The following is a 20,466-nucleotide window of genomic DNA, read 5'->3' on the forward strand; positions in this document are numbered from 1 at the left end:
CCTCTTGGCCTCCCCAATCCATCATTCTGTTTCCCTGCCACCTTTGGATGTTTATATGAAATTTGCCAGTATATGGCATTTTATTCTATGAAGAAATCTGATGCCCTGAAGAAGCCCTATAAGACCTCAAAATACGTTGACAGACATTTGTCTAGCGGATTCCTGACATTATACCTTCCGATTTTTATATTGATATGTAATTATTTTAACTGATGCCATTATTAATAGCATTTTTATTTTTTATATTTAAAGTATTCTTTATGGTCTCTAGTAGAGATGAGCAAATCGAAGATGACGAAGTGGAATTCGTTCCGAAGATTTGGAAAAATTCTATTCGCGACGAATCCGAAGATTAGCAAACTTCGGATGCACGAATCGAATTTTCCCAAAAATGGCGGCGACATGTGTGGCGATGGAGAAAATGGACAGAGAAGATGGGGCGGGGATCTCTGGGAAGGCGCGCAGAGAAGACGCGCTGACCCATAATGCATTCATGACATGTGATCGCATTAGCCAATCAGCAGCCAGCCAGCACTGTGTAATGGTGGAGCTATAAATCGCGGCCATCTTAGAATTCTCCATTAGCCTCCGGTCATTCAAGAGAGACAGACCTGTGTGTATTAAGGGACAGAGTTAGGGCCACAGAGACTTTAGGGCCACAGAATCGTTACTCAGGGACACAGAATCGTTACTCAGGGACACAGAATCGTTACTCAGGGACAGTGTTGTTCAGTGTTGTGCGCATTAAGCCAGACACCAAAGGGCAGCACAGACCTGTTATTACTCGCTCAAGCATGGCTGAACAAAACCAGTCTCTACCACAAATTGGACCCAGACCTGCCCAGGGTCTCATAACTAGATTGCACGGAGGAGTAGAGTCCGTTATCGGAATTAAATAGACAAAACGCCACACCAAAAAGAGTGGCCATTTCCAACACTTATTCCAGAAAGAGGAACAACCCGTTTCATATACGGCCCATAGACGTTTCACGTCTGCCACATTCAGTCGATTTAAGACACAAGCTCCACTTCCTGTGGTCTCTGACCGTCGATATACCTTTAAGTGTCAGCTTTGAAGCTATATTCCCTCCGGAGCACTGACACTGGTGCCCTTCCGTCAACATGCCTTTAAGTTTCAGTTTTCAACCATATTCCCCACAGAAGCCAAACTCTTGGGTATCCCAGAAGCTGCTCAGCGGGTCAGGGCAATAAAGCTCCCGGTTCGCAGGTTGTTCCGTCTTATGGATGGAAGTACGACGGTATATGATCTTCTTCGCACCCACGGCATTACCTCATAAAATTTCTGCATTGCATCTGCAATCACAACGCTGACTTCCCGGATCGCCACTCAGCCATTGGACTCTTGATAGTCGCCTCCCCACACTGCTGCTGGGGGGACTTTTTAACCTAGGCCTGTGTATGGCCTTCAATTGAAGCTGCTTCCGCTCCGCCACTCTGCCATTGGACTCTTGATAGTCGTCTCCCCACACTGCTGCTGGGGGGACTTTTTAACATAGGCCTCTGTATGGCCTTCAATTTAAGCTGCTTACGCTTCGCCACTCTGCCATGGGCCCCTGTACCGCCTCCTCTTGCTGCTGCCAGGTCCAGAGTGTGTCATGGGTCCCTGTACGGCCTCCCATTGCTGCTGACTTCATCGCCAGACTCTGCCATGTGCCACTTTCAGGTCTCCTTACACTGTTGGTGGGTTCCATTTTGTGATAGGGTGCTGTATGGCCTTCCATTGCTGCTGCCTCCACCGCCACCCTGCGCCATGTGCCTCTGTCATCTGCTCACGCTGCTGACGGCTTCCGCTTTTTAACCGAGGCCTGTGTTTGGCTTCCGAATACTGCTGCATCCACCGCCACCCTGCGCCATGTGTCTCTGTCGTCTGCTCACGCTGCTGACGGCTTCCGCTTTTTAAGCTAGGCCTGTGTATGGCTTCAGAATAATGCTGCCTACACCGCCACCCTGCGCCATGTGCCTCTGTCGTCTGCTCACGCTGCTGCCAGGTCCATACTGATTCATGGCCCCCTGTACCGGCTCCTCATGAACGTGGTTCAGCGGGTTTGCATCACTTAATGGCAAATCGTTGACAAACGCTGGGACGTTCAGTGTTGTGCGCATTAAGCCAGACACCAAAGGGCAGCACAGACCTGTTATTACTCGCTCAAGCATGGCTGAACAAAAGCAGTCTCTACCACAAATTGGACCCAGACCTGCCCAGGGTCTCGTAAGTAGATTGCACGGAGGAGTAGAGTTCGTTATTGGAATTAACTGTGAGGGACTTTTAAACCTAGGCCTGTGTATGGCCTTCAATTGAAGCTGCTTCTGCTCCGTCACTCTGCCATTGGACTCTTGATAGTCGTCTCCCCACGCTGCTGCTGGGGGGACTTTTTAACATAGGCCTCTGTATGGCCTTCAATTTTAGCTGCTTACGCTCCGCCACTCTGCCATGGGCCCCTGTACCGCCTCCTCATGCTGCTGCCAGGCCCGTAATCTGCCATGGGCCCCCGTACCGACTCCTCATGCTGCTGCCAGGCCCGTAATCTGTCATGGGCCCCTGTACCGCCTCCTCATTCTGCTGCCAGGTCCAGAGTGTGTCATGGGTCCCTGTACGGCCTCCCGTTGCTGCTGTCTCCATCGCCACACTCTGCCATGTGCCACTTTCAGGTCTCCTCACACTGCTGGTGGGTTCCATTTTGTCATAGGGTGCTGTATGGCCTCCCATTGCTGCTGCCTCCACCGCCACACTGTGGCTCCACACTCTGGTTTTGGCCCCGTGACTGCCCAAATGAGTGAAGTGTGCGGTGATTCTAAGATCGACGGCACTCATCTGCATGTCATACTGACTGAAAGTATTATTTCTCTTCCCCAGCAGACTCCAAGGGCATTTAAATTAAAGGTACAGTGTTCTGCACTAATATAAAGGCTCTCTGAAGCCTAGAAACACCCTTTTTATAAGTTAAATTCGCAGCGAATATATTCGGCTCGAAGCGAATTTATTCGGCGAATTCGGCGAATCAGCCGAACCGAATTTTTGAATAATTCGCTCATCTCTAGTCTCTAGTATAATACTGTTGAGTCATTCTTAAAAGCCCTGTTAATTTTATATATTGATTCCATGCTTTTGTTGAGGGTGGGTGACCTTCCAGTATTTAGGCTGGTACAGCATTAAAGGGCTGTTAATCTTTCTCCTCCACATGCTCATATGTATATACATTTCTTATAAACTGAACTGTGTAACTAAGGTCTAAAAAAAATAGTAACCCTAAGCTTAGGAATCTTGTCTACATACTAAACCTCCCAACATACCAATTAATTCAAAAGGATAGAGTACATTTCCTATTGTCCTTTTAAACAGAGGAATTATGGCTTGTAACCACTGGATAACATGTTCTGGATTAAAAGCAAGAACATCCTTGGTAAGGCCTGCCAGGGATGTGCCCAACGGAGGACATGTCATACCTTATGCCAAGCCGGCTAAGCCTGCACAGATCAGGGAGTGCAGAGGGTAATGCGAGCACACCAAAGGGTCTCAGCCCATACAGGGCTCCAGCATAATCTAGACAGTCTTCATACCACTAGTGGGAATACCTCCTAAGTGGTCTTCAGGGTCAAGATTGCCTAGCGCCACAGCCCTGGACCTACATAACACCCTGAAGCTAACATGATGCACTGTGTGCAAAGGTGAGTGCCTTAATGCAGGATCAAGTGTCCAAAGCAAAATTGCAAACCATGATCTAAAGAAATAAAAATCAAAAAATGTGGCGCTACTCATAGAACTTATAAAATACTAATCAAAAAAATATTATTTTAAAATATATATAACACATACAATACACCTCGTGAGATGAATATACATATAATAATCAAGTGGTCATATAGATCAAAAAATATATATTAAACTAATATCATAAAAAACATAGTGTATAAATACTGTGTATTGACAATCTTTGTGAAAATTTCTAACACATGAAAGCAATAAATAATTATAATAATTAAACTGTGATCAATCATGCAATAAAGGTGCAAAAAATGTCACACTAAAACAATAACAAAAATAAAAATAAAAAATGTGTAGACAAATGTCCAATGGGTGGGTGACACCACTACTGCAATTGCAAGCACACGTGATCATAAAGTGACTCCAGGTGCAGAAACTCCAACACACGGCTAGATTAGCCTCTCACCTCCAGGCTTCGACCCGTGAAGGTCAAAGCGTATAGTGGGATCAAACCCTCAAATCCTCTCAGCATCTACTGATATCCACTGATCCACTTTCCCCATCCATAGATATCCTTCTCTAGGGGTCGATAATCAAGCAGTGGCTCCTCTTATGGGATATGGGTATGTGCAAGAGTGTCCGAAAATAAACAGGTGAGAGCAAGTCTGACAGGTAGACGATCAAAGAATGTTCCATACATGGGTCCCTGGAGGCTGCCTGTCTACAGACTATTGGGAAACACAGTGATTGATTACTAATCAATCACTGTGTTTCCCAATAGTCTGTAGACAGGCAGCCTCCAGGGACCCATGTATGGAACATTCTTTGATCGTCTACCTGTCAGACTTGCTCTCACCTGTTTATTTTCGGACACTCTTGCACATACCCATATCCCATAAGAGGAGCCACTGCTTGATTATCGACCCCTAGAGAAGGATATCTATGGATGGGGAAAGTGGATCAGTGGATATCAGTAGATGCTGAGAGGATTTGAGGGTTTGATCCCACTATAAGCTTTGACCTTCACGGGTCGAAGCCTGGAGGTGAGAGGCTAATCTAGCCGTGTGTTGAAGTTTCTGCACCTGGAGTCACTTTATGATCACGTGTGCTTGCAATTGCAGTAGTGGTGTCACCCACCCATTGGACATTTGTCTACACATTTTTTATTTTTATTTTTGTTAGTGTTTTAGTGTGACATTTTTTGCACCTTTATTGCATGATTGATCACAGTTTAATTATTATAATTATTTATTGCTTTCATGTGTTAGAAATTTTCACAAAGATTGTCAATACACAGTATTTATACACTATGTTTTTTATGATATTAGTTTAATATATATTTTTTGATCTATATGACCACTTGATTATTATATGTATATTCATCTCACGAGGTGTATTGTATGTGTTATATATATTTTAAAATAATATTTTTTTGATTAGTATTTTATAAGTTCTATGAGTAGCGCCACATTTTTTTGATTTTTATTTCTTTAGATCATGGGTATTTGATGTAGTGTTGGCGGCTTCTCTCTTAAGTTTGATTGAATATTTTTTTGGTGTTTAGTAGTGTGGGAGGTTCACACCATCCCTGTTAGTTTATATTATTTTTCATATTCAGTAGCGCAGGAGGTTCACACTATTCTTAACATTGCAAACCAGCCTCACATCTTTTTTTTAGTGAGGCTGAGGTATGTTCCCCAAGGTGCAGCTGAGTAGAGCCCTCCTTAACTGTGCTGCATTGGCTGTCTTATTAGCAAAAAAAAAAAATTTGCAAAGAAATCAGAAAATAGTTTAACTTCTCTTAGAGCAGACAAAAAAGCAACCATCCCCTAGAGGCATTAGCAAAAACTAAGGCATGGGAGGGGTCATATTACAACTTTGCTTTGCTAGTGTCCATTCTCCTGTAGGTGGCAGTATGACCCAGTAGTCTAAGAATACCATCCTGGGTCCTGTAATGAACAATCAAGAAAATAGCTTTTGAAAACTGGTTTCTGTAAATATCACAGGAATTAGGTGAGAAGGATGTGTTACAGACAGCTCATTGCTTTCCAATTTACTTGCGTTTCTTTACTTGTGTTATCTATTAATCTGTTTTTCCATTTTCCTTCCTATGTTACGAACGATAGTTGGGTCCCAGAGTCATTTCGCTGGCTTGTGCTTGCAAAGCGCTCTGAGCAAGCTCTTTACAATCTGAATCGAGTAGCAAGAATTAATAGGGACAAAGATGGAAGTCCTGTTACTCTTGAGGTAAACTTTGCGATGTGTCCACTCACTAGCAACCGGACCCCATGTGGTCTTTTGCATACTCTCTTGTGATTCCCCGTGCTTTCCAGTATTGTGTGCATGACCATTGTGTTCCCAGTCTGTCCAGCCTATACCCATCGCCTGTGTGTTTCAGTATTTCCAGCAACCTACTCTCAGTTCTCAGTAGCTTCCTGCTCAGGCTGCCCTGGTTCAGAGGGCCATAACCTGGATGTCCACTGGAGCCAAATCCATCTCCACCACCAAGAGCTCTGGTGAAGACAAGGCAGCACCTTGGTCTCTGTGCCTTGGCCCTTCTATGGGCTCTCACTTCCATTGTCGAGTGGACATGTTGGGTTCTACCCCTCAGGGTCTTCAGGTATTCAGCCACAGTCAAACGCTTCTACTTAGTTTCAGCTGTTGATAACAACTCCTGGTTGCCCAGTCCACCTACTAGTGGAAGGGGATTCCTGGGGCTTGATCTGTGATATAGTAAATACCTTCTGTCTAGGGATGAAGTTTGCATGGGTTCCAGGTGAACCCAAGTCCTTTGCATTTTGGAAAAACAGCAAACTAATGCAGCCATTTTCTGCCATAGCAATCAAAGACCAAAAAGTATTTTTTCACCTTTGCACTTAAGTCAGGTGGATTATAATACAAAACGAGCAGCTCCTCTTCATGTAGTGAAATTTTAATGGTTAAAAATCAATAGTAAAGGCACTTACGATTTAAAGAGTTGAAACGATGTGTATAAAAACAAAGACCACTCCTTCTGACGCATCTATCCACCATGCACCTGCTGTCTTATTGTAAGGCTTTTGGGTACCAGGCCTACCAACACAATCAATCACGAGCAGCCTGCAGATAACATTTTTCCAGGTCCATGCCCCCTTTATCAGAGTATTCATCATCAAAGATTTTTTTCCCCAAATCATTTAAAGGGCAAAAAAACAATTCAAGAACAGTGTCCACTTAGATCACCTTATATAACATCAGTTACATTCAAAGCACCTTGATCTGAATAGATAAAATATAATTTAGGCGAGCAGTGTTTAGGCTTATTATCCCTGATAAAAACTATTCTGCTGTGGTCCAGTTTTACACTGCTGTTTCTTCTGTGGTATCTTCAGTCTTGTAGCAAAGCTCCAGCATGTGCTCCTTGTCCCTAGTAAATTGGGCCTAGCCTTGCTATTTAAAACTGTTCTGCTGCTGGCCAATTTTACACTGGTATCATCTTCGGTCTTTTAAATTTTTGTATTATAACCCCTGTGATCTTTTTTCTAGTAAAATTTAAATTTAAAATTGTTCTGCTGCTAGGCAGTTTTACACTGCTGTACTCTCTAGTCTCCTATTTCTTGTACTCCATTCTGTTTTATTGGAGCTTAATTTTGGCTTTAAAATACTATTGCTAATATTCTGCTGCTGGTCGGTTTTACACTGCAGCATCCTCTGTGGCTTCTTGTAGTAAAACTCTTACCTGTATACAGAATGTTTCAGTCGAAGTTTACTCTCTATTCTTTCACTTTCTTCCTGCTAATGTTTAAATTCCATCCAGCTTACCATCTTCATTATTACTGGAATTCATCACAGCCAGGGCTGTCAAAAAATAAGTGCAGTAGCTCCCCCTTTCTGAGTCACTTCTCATCTCTGCCCCTCCTCCTTTGGTTCCTTCCCCTACCCACCTCCCAGGACTGCTCCCTTTAGAGCCAAGTATGATTTTATGATGCTAAGTAATTTGTTAATGATAACCAGAAAAACAGTAAAATAGATCCCCAGCAGCAATAGACCCCCCAGCAACAATAACGTTCCCCAGCAACAATGGACCCACACAACAAAATATCACCCCAGCAACAATAGACCCTGGCATCAGTCGGCAACAATAGATCTCTCCCTCACCAATAGATCCCTTTTAGTAGCGATTGACCCCCTCACAACAATAGATCCCCACCAGCAAACATAGACGACCACACAAAATTAGATAAAATAGATCCCCTCCAATGACAATAGATCCCCCATCAGCCAGCATCATTAGACCTTAGGAGGTGTAGCAACTGTGTTCCCCCTTGTTCCCCCTGAAAAAAGCCCTGATTACAGCAATACTCATATTGCCATTCACATAAGATTAGCTGGATGTGAGTAAACTGTTGTTCTGTTTTCATATTTGTATTAACTTCTGTCCATTAAACAATCAACATTAACTATGTTTAATCCTTATGCTACTAGCATTAGTAAATAAATAGGTATATTATATTATATTCACTTGTTCGAACCTTTTTTTTTACATTTCTTCAGTTGCTTCCTGATTTCTGACCTAGGCCAAAATGATGTCATACATCCCAAAAGACTTAATGGGCATTTTATTTTCTTTCACTTGGAGGAGGGGCTTTTTCAGCCAAGCACACCCTCCTGCCTACATGCCCGAGGTAATGACAGAGGGATTCCAGGAAGTAAGTGCTATATGAATCAATTGCCCTTACTCATGATGGCCACAGCTAGAAATGCTAGGGAGTTTTTCAAAGTGATTTCTTATTTATCAACAAAATAAAATATGGAGACATGAAAGGATTAAGTGTTTGCTGTGAATATTAAAAATTAATTTAATAGTATTTTCAGTTGTGATGCTTTGATGCAAATAAGTTCCTTAATTCGGCATGAAACGCTAAAACAAGAATTTATTACATTGCAAATGACCAATTCTTAGATGTGGTGATGTGGGGGCTGTATTATATTTCTGTTGAAGAGCTTCCCAACCACCGAAAGCACATAGACGGCGGGACAGGAGCGGCGCTAACGTATGTACATTAGAGGCTCCTGCACAGCACCCGGGAGTCCGGTGATCTGTGTGTTACCCGGACACAGTGGATCACAATACCGCTGTATTCGGTTGGTCACATGGTATTTTACCATGTGATGGCTGTGTCCAATCACAACACTAACACATAGTTGCCAACATTTCATAAACGTTTTTAGGGACACTTTTTCTATGTGTCCAGAAAGCCACTGTAGGCGGAGTTAGGGGTGGGGCCGTCATTTAATATTAGTGTCGTTCTACAAGAAGCAAATCATAAGTATAATAATTTACTTGTTGCAGATATATATATATATATATAGTGCCAACAATTTATGCAGTGCTTTACATACTGTTCTTAGTCCTCCTGGGCTGAGTGCAGGTGGGAATGGGGGCAGATTGTACTCAACTATTATTACAGTGCATGCCAGGGTTGTCAACCTCCATTGATTTAATTTTACTTACAAAACATGGTGAATTTACTGATGGAGCACATTTTTTTTTTACTGACATTTTGAAACATTCTGAAACATGACAGAAACTCCTATTATAAACTATCAATCAATATTTAAGCAGTATATATTAATATGTAAACACTAACGATACTCAGAGCAAGTCATCTTTACAATGAAAAAACTCAAAACAGAGTGATAAAATGTGAGCATGACTAGGATGATGAAGGGCCATGGGAATCCCGGGATAAAAAGATCGACTACGCACTCCGCGCCAAACAGTACGCATGGCCAGGTATTGGCTAACAGTGGAAAGAGTAAACAGAATCTGTGCCTAGTCATTATATACAGTACACTGCAGACATATAACAGTCCTTTTACCCACAAAATATTCCTAATTACTGTACCACAACTGACAGCCTCACAGCTACAAGTAAACCTCAGGACAAAGGATTATTTTTTTAAAAGATAACCATTTCCATTACATATGCTTTTGTTCACACAAAAAGGATATCATTTTGTCTGAGCCGACATTAAAGAAGAACTTCATTAAAACCAGCAATAAACGCCTTAGTCAGGACTATGCAATGTGCAGCATAATGTATAGAGTGCAGGGGTCAGAAGGAGCAAGTAGCACACAAAACAGCATATAGAGTGCAGCAGTAAGGATGAACCCTCTGTTCACATAAGAATCCCCCCTTATCTCAAAGTCCCCAGCATTCCCCTTTAAGTCAGGGTTCCAAGAGTCCCTCCTTACATCAGAATCCCCAGTGCCCCCCCCCCTTACATCAGAGTTCCCCTTTACATCAAAGTCCACAGACTTCCTCCCTATACAAAAGTTCCCAGAGCTCCCCTTTACATCAGAGTCTCCTTTTACATCAGAGTCACAGAGATCCCTTTTACACCAGAGTGCCCCTTATATCAGAGTTCCCTTTTACATCAGAGTCCACAGACTTTCTCCTTACGCAAGAGTTCCTAGAGTTTGCCTTTACATCAGAGTCCCCATGGATCCCCCTTACATTAGAGTCCACAGGGTTCCCCTTTACATCAGAGTCTACAAGGTTTCTTTTTACAGTGAACGGAGGAACTCTGTGGACCATGATGTAAACGGGAACCTTGCAGACTCTGCTGTAAAGGGAAACTGATGTAAGGGAGCCTCTGGTCACTCTCCACAGAGTTTCGCTTACATCACCGTCCTCAGAGATCTCTTTTACATCAGCATCTGCAGGGTTCCCTCTTTATAATGCAAGGGGAACGCTGCACACCTTGTAAGGGGGAATGCTGGGGACTTTGATGTAAAGGGGGACTCTGATGTAAGGTGGTTTCTGGACACCAGAGCCCGTCCCCTTACATCACAGTCCAAAGCGTTCCGCTACATCAGTGTCTGCAGAGTTCCCCCTTGCACTGTAAGGGGAAATCCTGCAGACTCTGATATAAAGGGGAACTCTGAGGACTCTGATTTAAGGGTGAATGCCTGTGACCAGACCCCCCCCCAACATCTCTGTCCCCCCCCCCTGTATGCAAGACATACTCCTCCACTCACTGCCTGTTCCCTCTCCACTGCTCCTAGAGAAAGACTGATTGTCCTTGACCTGGACTACGCTCACTTTCCTCCCCCATTACCTACCCTCACTCAGGACCAGTTCACATCTGGCAATTTGGGATTGCGGGCAGAATTTCCACAATTCCAAATCACACTACAATAGTGGCAAAATACACCACACGTGTTTGGGTGCCATTTATGTTTAATGGCTATGGTTTTGCTGTGATTGTCAATTCATAAATTATGTGGCAAACCACATCATGTGAAGCTTCTTGTCCAAAAGAAGCTCCTGCTCCTTTTTTGGGTGACAAACTTTGCGTGACGCGAATTGCAAAACCCCAGCGCATTTGAGGAGTCATTGAAAATGAATGACACCCAAACATATGTGGTGTGTTTTGCCACTATTGCAGTGCGATTTGTAATCACAGCTATTATGTCTGTAATCCCAAACTGAGATCTGAACTGGAACTCACAGTTAGTATACTGTATAAGGGGATATTTCTCACATATAAGGTCTTAGTCAGTTTTCTGTTTTGAGGGGTTACTGCTCCTGACACCCCAGCTCCCCCCCTCCAAAAAAAACACCCCCAGCCATGATCTTTCCCACAGGGATCGAGATCATGCAGAGAAACCTAATTACAGCACTAATGCAGGCCATAGACAGGTCGTTTATCAGCCAAATTTGCGTCCGAACGCGGTTCTTCTCGTTTCTTTTTATCGGTCATGCTGGAAAATCTACGAAAAAAAGCCGTTTTTTGTAAGCATTGGTGGCAGCAACGACCGATTTTTCTTTTATCGGCCAACAATGCGGCTGATAAACGTCCCGTCTATGGCCTGCATTACACATACCTTGGTCCGCTGTCCAGCCTCCTCCTCCCTCACACATGTGCTGCCCCTCTGGCACGATCAACGACACCCCCCCACCTTGCAAGCAGGCCACACACCCTTCCTAAGTCCTGCCCAATCACTGAAGCAGAAGGCTCAACCTGACATTTTCGCGTCCCTCCCCAAAACTGAGAGGAGCTGTCCAGTCGGCCGCACCTCCTCCCACCCAATAAAACTGCAGGACAAAGACTCTGCCTGAGGGATGTTTACGCAGGCCATAGACGGGTCGAAACATCGGCCGATTTTTCGAATGATAAATGGAAAATCGGTCGTTCGTTCGGCCGACGTTACCACCAACGAATAAAAAAATAGTTTGTTCGTCCGACTAAATCATAAAGTTCACCCCATAACTTCTTTCCCTTTCAGGTCACAGCTCATGCGCAGATTTTTTATTGTTAAAATCATCGTCCGATTTGGCCATCATTGCCGGGAAAATCATCCGATTGTCCAAATCAGCCGCAAATTTCCCAACATAACCGATAATCTGAAAGTGCAAAATACACGAAAAACGGCCGAAGAACTAATCCACTAACGGTACGAAAAGCGGCCGATTTTTCTTTCGGCTGAAAAATCGGACGATTAACAACCCATCTATGGCCTGCTTTAGCCTGGAGCGAGTCTTCAATGTGAATGCCTGAACAGCTGCTGGTCGAGGAGCGGAAGTAGGGAGAGGGATCTGTCATTTATCACTGCATTTCTGCAGGCACCCCACTGGGCAGGCAGCACACTTCAGGGCCAAATGCAAACCCCGATATGACACATCATGATGTATGTGCAACAGTGCGGGCAACCACGGCACAATATGTTTCTCCGTGACAGAACATCATTTTCGGGACTCGGCCCGGGACAAGGTCTGATTGGGACAGCTTTCAAATATCCGTGAATGTCCCGGACATTTTGAGATTGTTAGCAACCATGCTATCATAGCAAACAATACCAAGTGAAAGTAAAGATTGGTTCTCTTTGCTCTCACTGTGAGGGCTCATTCACACCATGGTGTAGAGACGTCAGTTTTTCTGCATTCATTCTGCACAGGCACAACAAAATCATTTGTTCTCTATGTGTCCTGTTCACAACACATCACTAGTGTCACGTGCAGATTATTTCTGCGCAGGAATCTGCAACAAAAACTAAGCAAAAAAAATTTTTTTCAAAATTTTTGGTACTTTTTTCATTTATTTCATTTATATAGCAAAAAATAAAAAACCCAGCGGTGATCAAATACCACCAAAAGAAAACTAGTTGTGTGAGAAAAATTATAAAACTTTCTTTGGGTACAGTGTTGAATGACTGTGCAATTGTAATTGAAAATGCCACAGTGCTGAAAACTGAAAATTGGCCTCGACTGGAAGGGGGTGAAAGTGTCCAAACTTTAAGTGGTTAAGACTGGGTATATATGGCGAGTTTTTTTTTTCATTCAACCAGCGGATTGAGTGAATAAAACCAATCACAGATTCCCACTTCCACACAAGTGATGTGGATGCAGGGATCTCTCCCACTGTGCTACTGTATTTTGATAGCAGGGACTTCCCCCTATCAGAATACACAGATCAGCACTGCAGCCATTGGTTGCATGCACTGATCAAATTCTGGTCTTCCAGCAGGACTGTTTGACAGAAGCCAGTCATTAGCCCAGCATGAGCATATACACTGCTTTAGGCTAGGTTCACACTCTTACAAGTGGTTGCGGGAATCTCAGCTGTTCCAACACCTGAAATCTCCTGCTGCCAAAACGCTGCTTTTTTAAAACATGCGGGGCTGCTGACATTCTCCTACTCCAAGAAACGCATTTCTATAAGTCCTCTACTCCTAAATTGCTCCATGCAAATTATCCAGCATATTATTTGTCCACCAGTAGGGAGAAAAAGCGAGGGGTTGCGATCTACATTGCTAAAGTAATCCCTTTCACGCCAAAAGAGGTTATAAAGGATAAAGAGGGCAGATACACTATATTGTCAAAAGTATTGGTACACCTGCCTTCACACACACATGAACTTTAATGGCATCCCAGTCTTAGTCCATAGGATTCAATACTGAGTTGGCCTGCCCTTTGCAGCTATAACAGCTTCAACTCCTCTGGGAGGGCTGTCCACAATGTTTAGGAGTGTGCCTATGGGAATGTTTGTGAAGGGATGGACGCTACTCAACTGACCCCAGGAGTCCAATGTTGAGTAATGGCCTCAGCCGCAGTTCTGGCCATGTCATCTGACACATTTTGAATGACTATTGCGCAGTCATCCAACACTGTACCCAAATTAAATTTTTATAATTTTTTTGAGAGATATAAAGCTTTTTTTTGGTGATATTTAATCACCACTGTTTTTTATTTTTTGCTAAACAAACAAAAAAAGACAAACATTTTGAAAAAAAAATTTTTTTATCTTAGTTTCTGTTATAAAATTTTGCAAGCAGGTAATTTTTCTCCTTCAATGATGTGCGCTGATGAGGCTGCACTGATGGGCACTGATATGCAGCACTGATGGGCACTGATAGGCTGCAATGATGGGTACCAATGAGGTGGCACTGATGAGGCTGCAATAATAGGCAGCACTGATGGGCACTGACGAGGAGGCACTGATGAGGTTGCACTGATAGGCCGTACTGATGAGCACCGATAGATGGCACTGAAGGTCACTGATAGACAGCACTGACTGGTGGCACTGATGGACACTGACTGGTGGCACTGATGGACTGATTGAATTAATGGACACTGAGTGGCAGCACTGATGAACACTTTTGGGACTGCTCTGATGGACATTGTTGGGGCTGCACTGATGTCCCCTTGGGGCTGCACTGATGTCCTGATGTGTAAATATGGTTTCCAATTACCGGCTCTCCTCTTTCCTCACACATGAGGAAAGTGCAGCCTATAACTGTCAACTGTATTTATATAGTGATCAGCTGTGTCATTAGACACAGCTGATGATGTAGTAAAAGGGCACTGTGATTGGCCCTTTACCATGTCATGTGATCAGCGAGATCACAGAGCTCGCTGGGTGCGCACCCCAGAACTAGGCGACCGCACTGTAGTCGTCATTTGGCTATAGCCCTTCCAGAATTAGACAATCTCGTTGTACCCATCACTCAGCTATAGCCTGGTTGTCAAGTGGTAATGAACTGCAAAGAGGGACCCTGATATCACCACACTAAAATCATGTGATGATTCATGTAATTCCTAAGCAGAGCAAGGATCATGGGGATTGTTCGAATTATCGCCCCAGTTCGTTAATAAATGTGGATCTGAAAATCATGACAAAGGTCTTGGTGAATAGGCTGAATACCTTCCTGTCGCACTTTCTACATCCAGATCAGGTAGGGTTCGTCCCCGGCCAACAGGCCGCGGATCAAACGAGGAGATTGGTAGACATTATCTCAGCGATCCACTCAGATTGGAACAAGCAAGGACAGAGAAGAGTAATGCTTTTGTTCATAGACCTGCAAAAAGCGTTTGATTCCCTGTCCTGGGATTACCTCTTCTATGTTCTCCATAAATATGGGTTCTGCTCCAAGTTCCTAAACTTGTTGTGCACACTCTATAGTAAACCCACAGCTAATCTCCCCATATTAAGGGTTAAGGTTCCCCTTATCTATCTATAGGCAGGGGCACAGGTCAGGGCTGCCCCTTATCTCCTGTACTGTTTATTCTGGCACTAGAGCCCTTAGCCATCAGATACAAGAAAATAAAAATATCCAGGGTATCCCCTGAAGGGGACAGATGTACAAATGCGCATTATTTGCAGATTATATTTTATTGCTTCTCTCCTCCCTGATCACCTCTATACCCAACCTCTATTCGGATCTGAAATATTTTTCCTCTATATCAAGACTTTGCATTAATCATCACAAATCACAAGCTATGAATTTATCAGTAGATCAGAGAATGGTCCAAGCCCTTCAAAGCACTTTTCCATTTACGTGGTAACTGATTGCTCTCCCTAGTTTGGTAATTCAATTGACCCCAAATTTCCAAACTCTATATAAACAAAATTATCCTCCCCTATACAAAACACTCTCAGATGACCTAAGACGCTGGTTGAATAACCCCCCCCCCCCCATCATGGTTTGGTAAACTGCGCTCACTCAAAATTAATGTATTACTTATACCTCTTTCGGACGCTTCCAGTGCTTCTAAACGTGTCAGACCTTAATAAGTTTCAACGCACATTATCAATGTATATTTGGAGTGACAAGAGACCTAGGGTAAATAAACAACTCTTTATGCTCCCAGATTAAGAGGAGGACTGGGGGTCCCTGACTTGTTGCAATATTTTCAGGCAGCCCAGATTGCTTCTTTGATCGCCTTTCACACAAAACACAGCTGCCCAATTTGGATGCGGCTTGAATCTTCTATCGTACCTACAACCCCAGTCAGCCACTTGCTATGGCTCCCAACCAAAGCTCACCCTCCACTCCTATACCCCACATTATCTTTTTCATTGAGTATGTGGGAAAGGTTATCTTTGAGACATACTTTCAGGTCAGCTCACACCCCCCCCCCTCTCTCCACTATTGGCAAACCCTGCATTCACCCTGGGTCTCGCTCTCCTTGACTTTGCATGGTGGATCAACAAAGGGTTATTACTCATTGCCAATTTTTATGATCACAGAGGGGTTCAGTCCATGCAAAGCCTTAAAGAAACGTTTGATCTGCCGCCCACAGAATACTATCATTATACATAGATAGCCCATTTCATCTCCTCATTAAAAAGGGCTTCCAACTTGTTCCTCACCACTCCCCATGCACAAATATTGATAAATGTTTGGGTTATATACTGTATCTAAGGTATACAGCCTTTTGTCTTCTTCTGATGATTAACCTCCCTAGCGGTCTGATTATGTCCATATTTCTGTGCTTAAAGCGGTACATTTTTTTGCATGGAAATATGTATTTTTTTTATTGATGGCCTGTAATTTTTAGGAATAATTCACTGAAATCTGTCCGAACAAGAGTCTAGTAAACATCCTGGGTAGGATAAAGCTTGAAACATGAAATCATAAATTATAATTTAATAAATAATCAAAAAAATAATAATATAATAATAATAAATTTAATTCAATAATATAATCAAACCAAAAACACTGAAATTTGAAATAGAGCGCCAAGTTCGCACATCACTGAGCAAAGTCGCAAAATCATTTTCCGTGTCTGATGACGAATTTCCCCACGAATCATTATCACTCAATTCTGCAAGTAGTTCTAATTTACTATCGCTGTTCTCTAGCTGGTCTAAAACCGATTTTGACCTAAAGGGACGCTTTTTGGACGCCATGGACGTTTCTCAGTTTCCAGGCAGAAAGAACAGTAAAAATGCAGGCAGGGCTCAGGACAAAGCATTAGGGACAAAATTTATATTAAATGGTTTGATACAGTAATGTTTTACTATGTGATTTTAGTGTATTTATTGAATGTCACTTTTTGACATTTCCAAATTTCCCACCGTTCCGTCCCCCGTACGTCCCGACGCTCGCAGGGGACGGAACCCAGATGACAGATGCTGGCATCCGCCGGATTACATTGCCGGGGACACTGCAGGAGGGACATCGCGGGAGCGCAGGACAAGGTAAGAAAGGACAGATCCGAGATCAGCGCTGCAAGGTATTCCCAAGTGTAGCTCAGGGTTACCGCTTGTGGTACTGAAACTTTACCCCGAGCTACACTCGGGAATACCACCAGGGGGGTTAATTCCCCTACATGAATAGATGAGAACAGGATATGGAGAAGTCTTAGAGCCGGCAGAATAGCACAGATTAGCCCAGGAAGCTGTTAAATCGATCATAAACACTTCCCTAATAGAGGCCAACTACAAAGTATTATTGAGGTGGTACATGATCCCAGGCAGAATAGCTCAATGAGTACCAGGTGCTTCCCCCGTGTGTTTCCGAGGATGTGGTCAGGAGGGGACAGCATATCACATCTGGCGGATGTGCCCGAAGGTCAACAGATTTTGGATCTGCACCTATACTCTTATCTATTTCCTCACAGGGACTAACTTAACTAAATATCAGATGCAGGCACTCCTAGGATGCCCTGCGGAGGGAGTCTGAGACCAACCCAATGCCTCATAGCATTCATTTTCATAGCAGCTGTCACGTACCTGATTGGAGACTAAAATGACGAGGTCGGCCTCACTTGTGTCACTAGCCCTGACCCCACTGGAAGTGCAACAGATGGTGTCTAGGGACCAGGGGGACAAGAGTGCCAGCAGATGTTGTTTAAAGCTGGAGACTTTGGAAGACTGATGAACCTCTGATTCAGGAACAGTAGTGATATGCAGAGCTGGTATGGTAGGTCGCCAGGTGTGCACCAGAGTAAGACAGGAAGCTGGGATGGGAGACAGGAGCAATGTCATAGGAATAGCCGGGGTCATCAATGGGCAGACAGTGAGGTACCAAATCATAAGCAAGCCAAAGTCAGGAGCAGAGCCGAAGTCAGGAACAAGTATCAAGCAGGAGAGTAATCAGAGTCAGGTCAGAAACAAGCCGGGTCAACAACAAGGAAATCACACACAGGAACGAGCAGGAAACAGGGAACAGCTGAAGACCAGTCAGCACTCAGCACAGGCTGAGGCACCTTTTAAATAGTCCGTCTGGCACTTGTGCGTGCGTGTGCGTGATCGCGTATATCTGTGTGCATATGCACGTCTATTAGCCAGCCGTCTCACGGGAATTCCCTTACAGCGGCTAGGATCACGATCGCAAGATCTTGGAAATCTCCCATTATCCCCTTTGATCTCTTGAAGACTAAACTGTCCTGGATAATGTTAAACAAATGCCTCTGCCATTCTACAGGACAAGATGTCCAGATTTGAGAGGATCTGGGGCCCTTGGATTACTTATCTGACAGGGCCTGCATAGTTGGGCTTACGAAAAACCTTTCTGGGTCACAGGGGAGGCTTGCTGTCTTTTCTTCTCTCCCCGACCCCCTATTATCTACTCCACCATTTTCTTACCTTCCCCTCCTCTGCTATTCTCTTCTTCCTAATTTTCCTTTTCTCATTCTTTTTTGCCCCTCTGCTATCTCGGGAAAGATGTCGGGACCACAGGTTGCCAGACAGATCCCCTCCTCCCCTTCTGAAAGCCGAAGTCAACAGGATCGGACCTTAAGGTCTACTTGTGGTGGGGGCTACGCCCTGTCTCAGACGAGGGGGACCCCATATGAGAGGATCCTATTGGGAGATTATTATAGTTATTTCTGGAAAATGCAATTTCAGCCTAAACGGTTACACGTTGGAAATTTTGTGTATAAGGATGCATAACAATGTAATCAGTGTGTACCTTCTTATCATTTGTACTGCTCTGTATTACCTTTGTATTGTGATAATTTCAATTTCAATAACGACGATTGGAAAACAAAAACGTGCAGGGCTGCCATTCATTCTTAAAGGCAACCTCACGTATCTAAAAACACAGCGCTTTTGCACCATGTGATTTCCTGACTGCTGCTTTTTCAAAATGCTGCAGAAACTTTTTTCCCACGTGAAACACAGGCAAAGCAGCCCATTCAAGTGATTGGACTGCCATACCAGTACAAATGTGGCCAGCAAAGCTGCAATACTATAAAACATATCCTTCGGCTGGTTTCCTTTATTTTCACCCAGTGCTTACAATGGTTTTTTTCATTTATTCATTTACATAAAACCTTTATCCCAAAAGGAAAAAAACAGTTTGCTGTAACTGCTTAGAAAGTATTAGCAGTTCAGCTTTCATTTATTAGTCCAGTCCATTTAAATCTGCTCGTATAACTCTACCCTCTTCCCCCTAGACCTAGACTGGCCATAGATTATCCAATTTTCTTGAGATTTTTGTTTTAGATTTACCAAAAACCATATAATAGGAAGTCAAACTTTACAACACTTTCAATTGTATCCAATTAGGCAGGCTCTGGCACTACATAGTTGAAGGTAAATCTAAAGGAAATTGTGCAGAAATTGGACAGAAAATTGTATAGTGTATGGCCAGTCTAACAATGCTGCTGTCCAAAGGTGCCTGCTTTAATACTTCATCCAGAATGTAGACACCCTAAGACACAAAGGGGTTGATTTACTAAAGAGTATAAAAAGGGCATTTACTATAGGCTGTGCACTGCAAGTGCAGTTGCTTTAGATCCAGAGGGGAGCTCTGAAATTATTTATTTATTTCAGGTACTTATATAGCACCATCAAATTACGCAGCACTTTACATATATATATTGTACATTCACATCAGTCCCTAACCCTCAAGGGGCATACAATTTAAGGTCCCTAACTCACATTTATATACAAGGGCCAATTTAGACAGGATCCAATTAACCTACCAGCATGTCTTTGGAGTGTGGGAGGAAACCAGAGCACCCAGAGGAAACCCACACAGGCAGAACATGCAAACGCCAGACAGGAGGTGCCGTGGCTGGGATTTGAACCAACGACCCCAGTACTGCCACGCAGAAGTGCTAACCATTTAGCCACTGTGCTGCCCATGATGTGAAGCTCTGCTGAATTCTTTCATCCAATCATTTGCAAGTAAAAATGCAGGTTTTTTGTTTTCTTTGCATGTTCCCCTCAGATCTAGAGCAACTGCACTTTCAGTGCACTTCCAATGCACATCCAATTTGCCTTAAGTAAATAAACCCCAAAGTGTGTTAACAGCTGGACCACCAGGTGAAATAAAGGAAAAAAAAAGCCTAAAAAAAACTAATGCAGCCACCAACTCTAAGGATTGGTAAATTGCATTATAGCATTACATTTAAGTTTAATACCACTTTATTTGATCATCAATATCTTCTTCTGCTTTGTAAAATTGTAAAGGCATTAATATTCCAGGGACAGAGGAGGCAACCTTGTCTGTCAGTGTTCCA

The 20,466-nt window shown here is 43.4% G+C and overlaps 1 protein-coding gene across 1 annotated transcript in view; it reads left to right on the plus strand.

The window, feature by feature from the left end:
* Positions 1 to 20,466, plus strand: part of LOC149445295 (solute carrier family 22 member 6-like) — a 97,132-nt gene that overhangs the window by 28,615 nt on the left and 48,051 nt on the right. Inside the window, exon 5 of the mRNA XM_089653956.1 lies at positions 5,851 to 5,971. Within this exon, the coding sequence (XP_089510082.1) occupies positions 5,851 to 5,971 (121 nt within the window). The remainder of the gene's footprint in view (positions 1 to 5,850; positions 5,972 to 20,466) is intronic.

Source organism: Staurois parvus, unplaced genomic scaffold, assembly GCF_062004578.1.
Source record: "Staurois parvus isolate SC_StPar_1 unplaced genomic scaffold, SC_StPar_1.0 ptg000730l, whole genome shotgun sequence".
In the NCBI taxonomy this organism is placed as follows: domain Eukaryota; kingdom Metazoa; phylum Chordata; class Amphibia; order Anura; family Ranidae; genus Staurois; species Staurois parvus.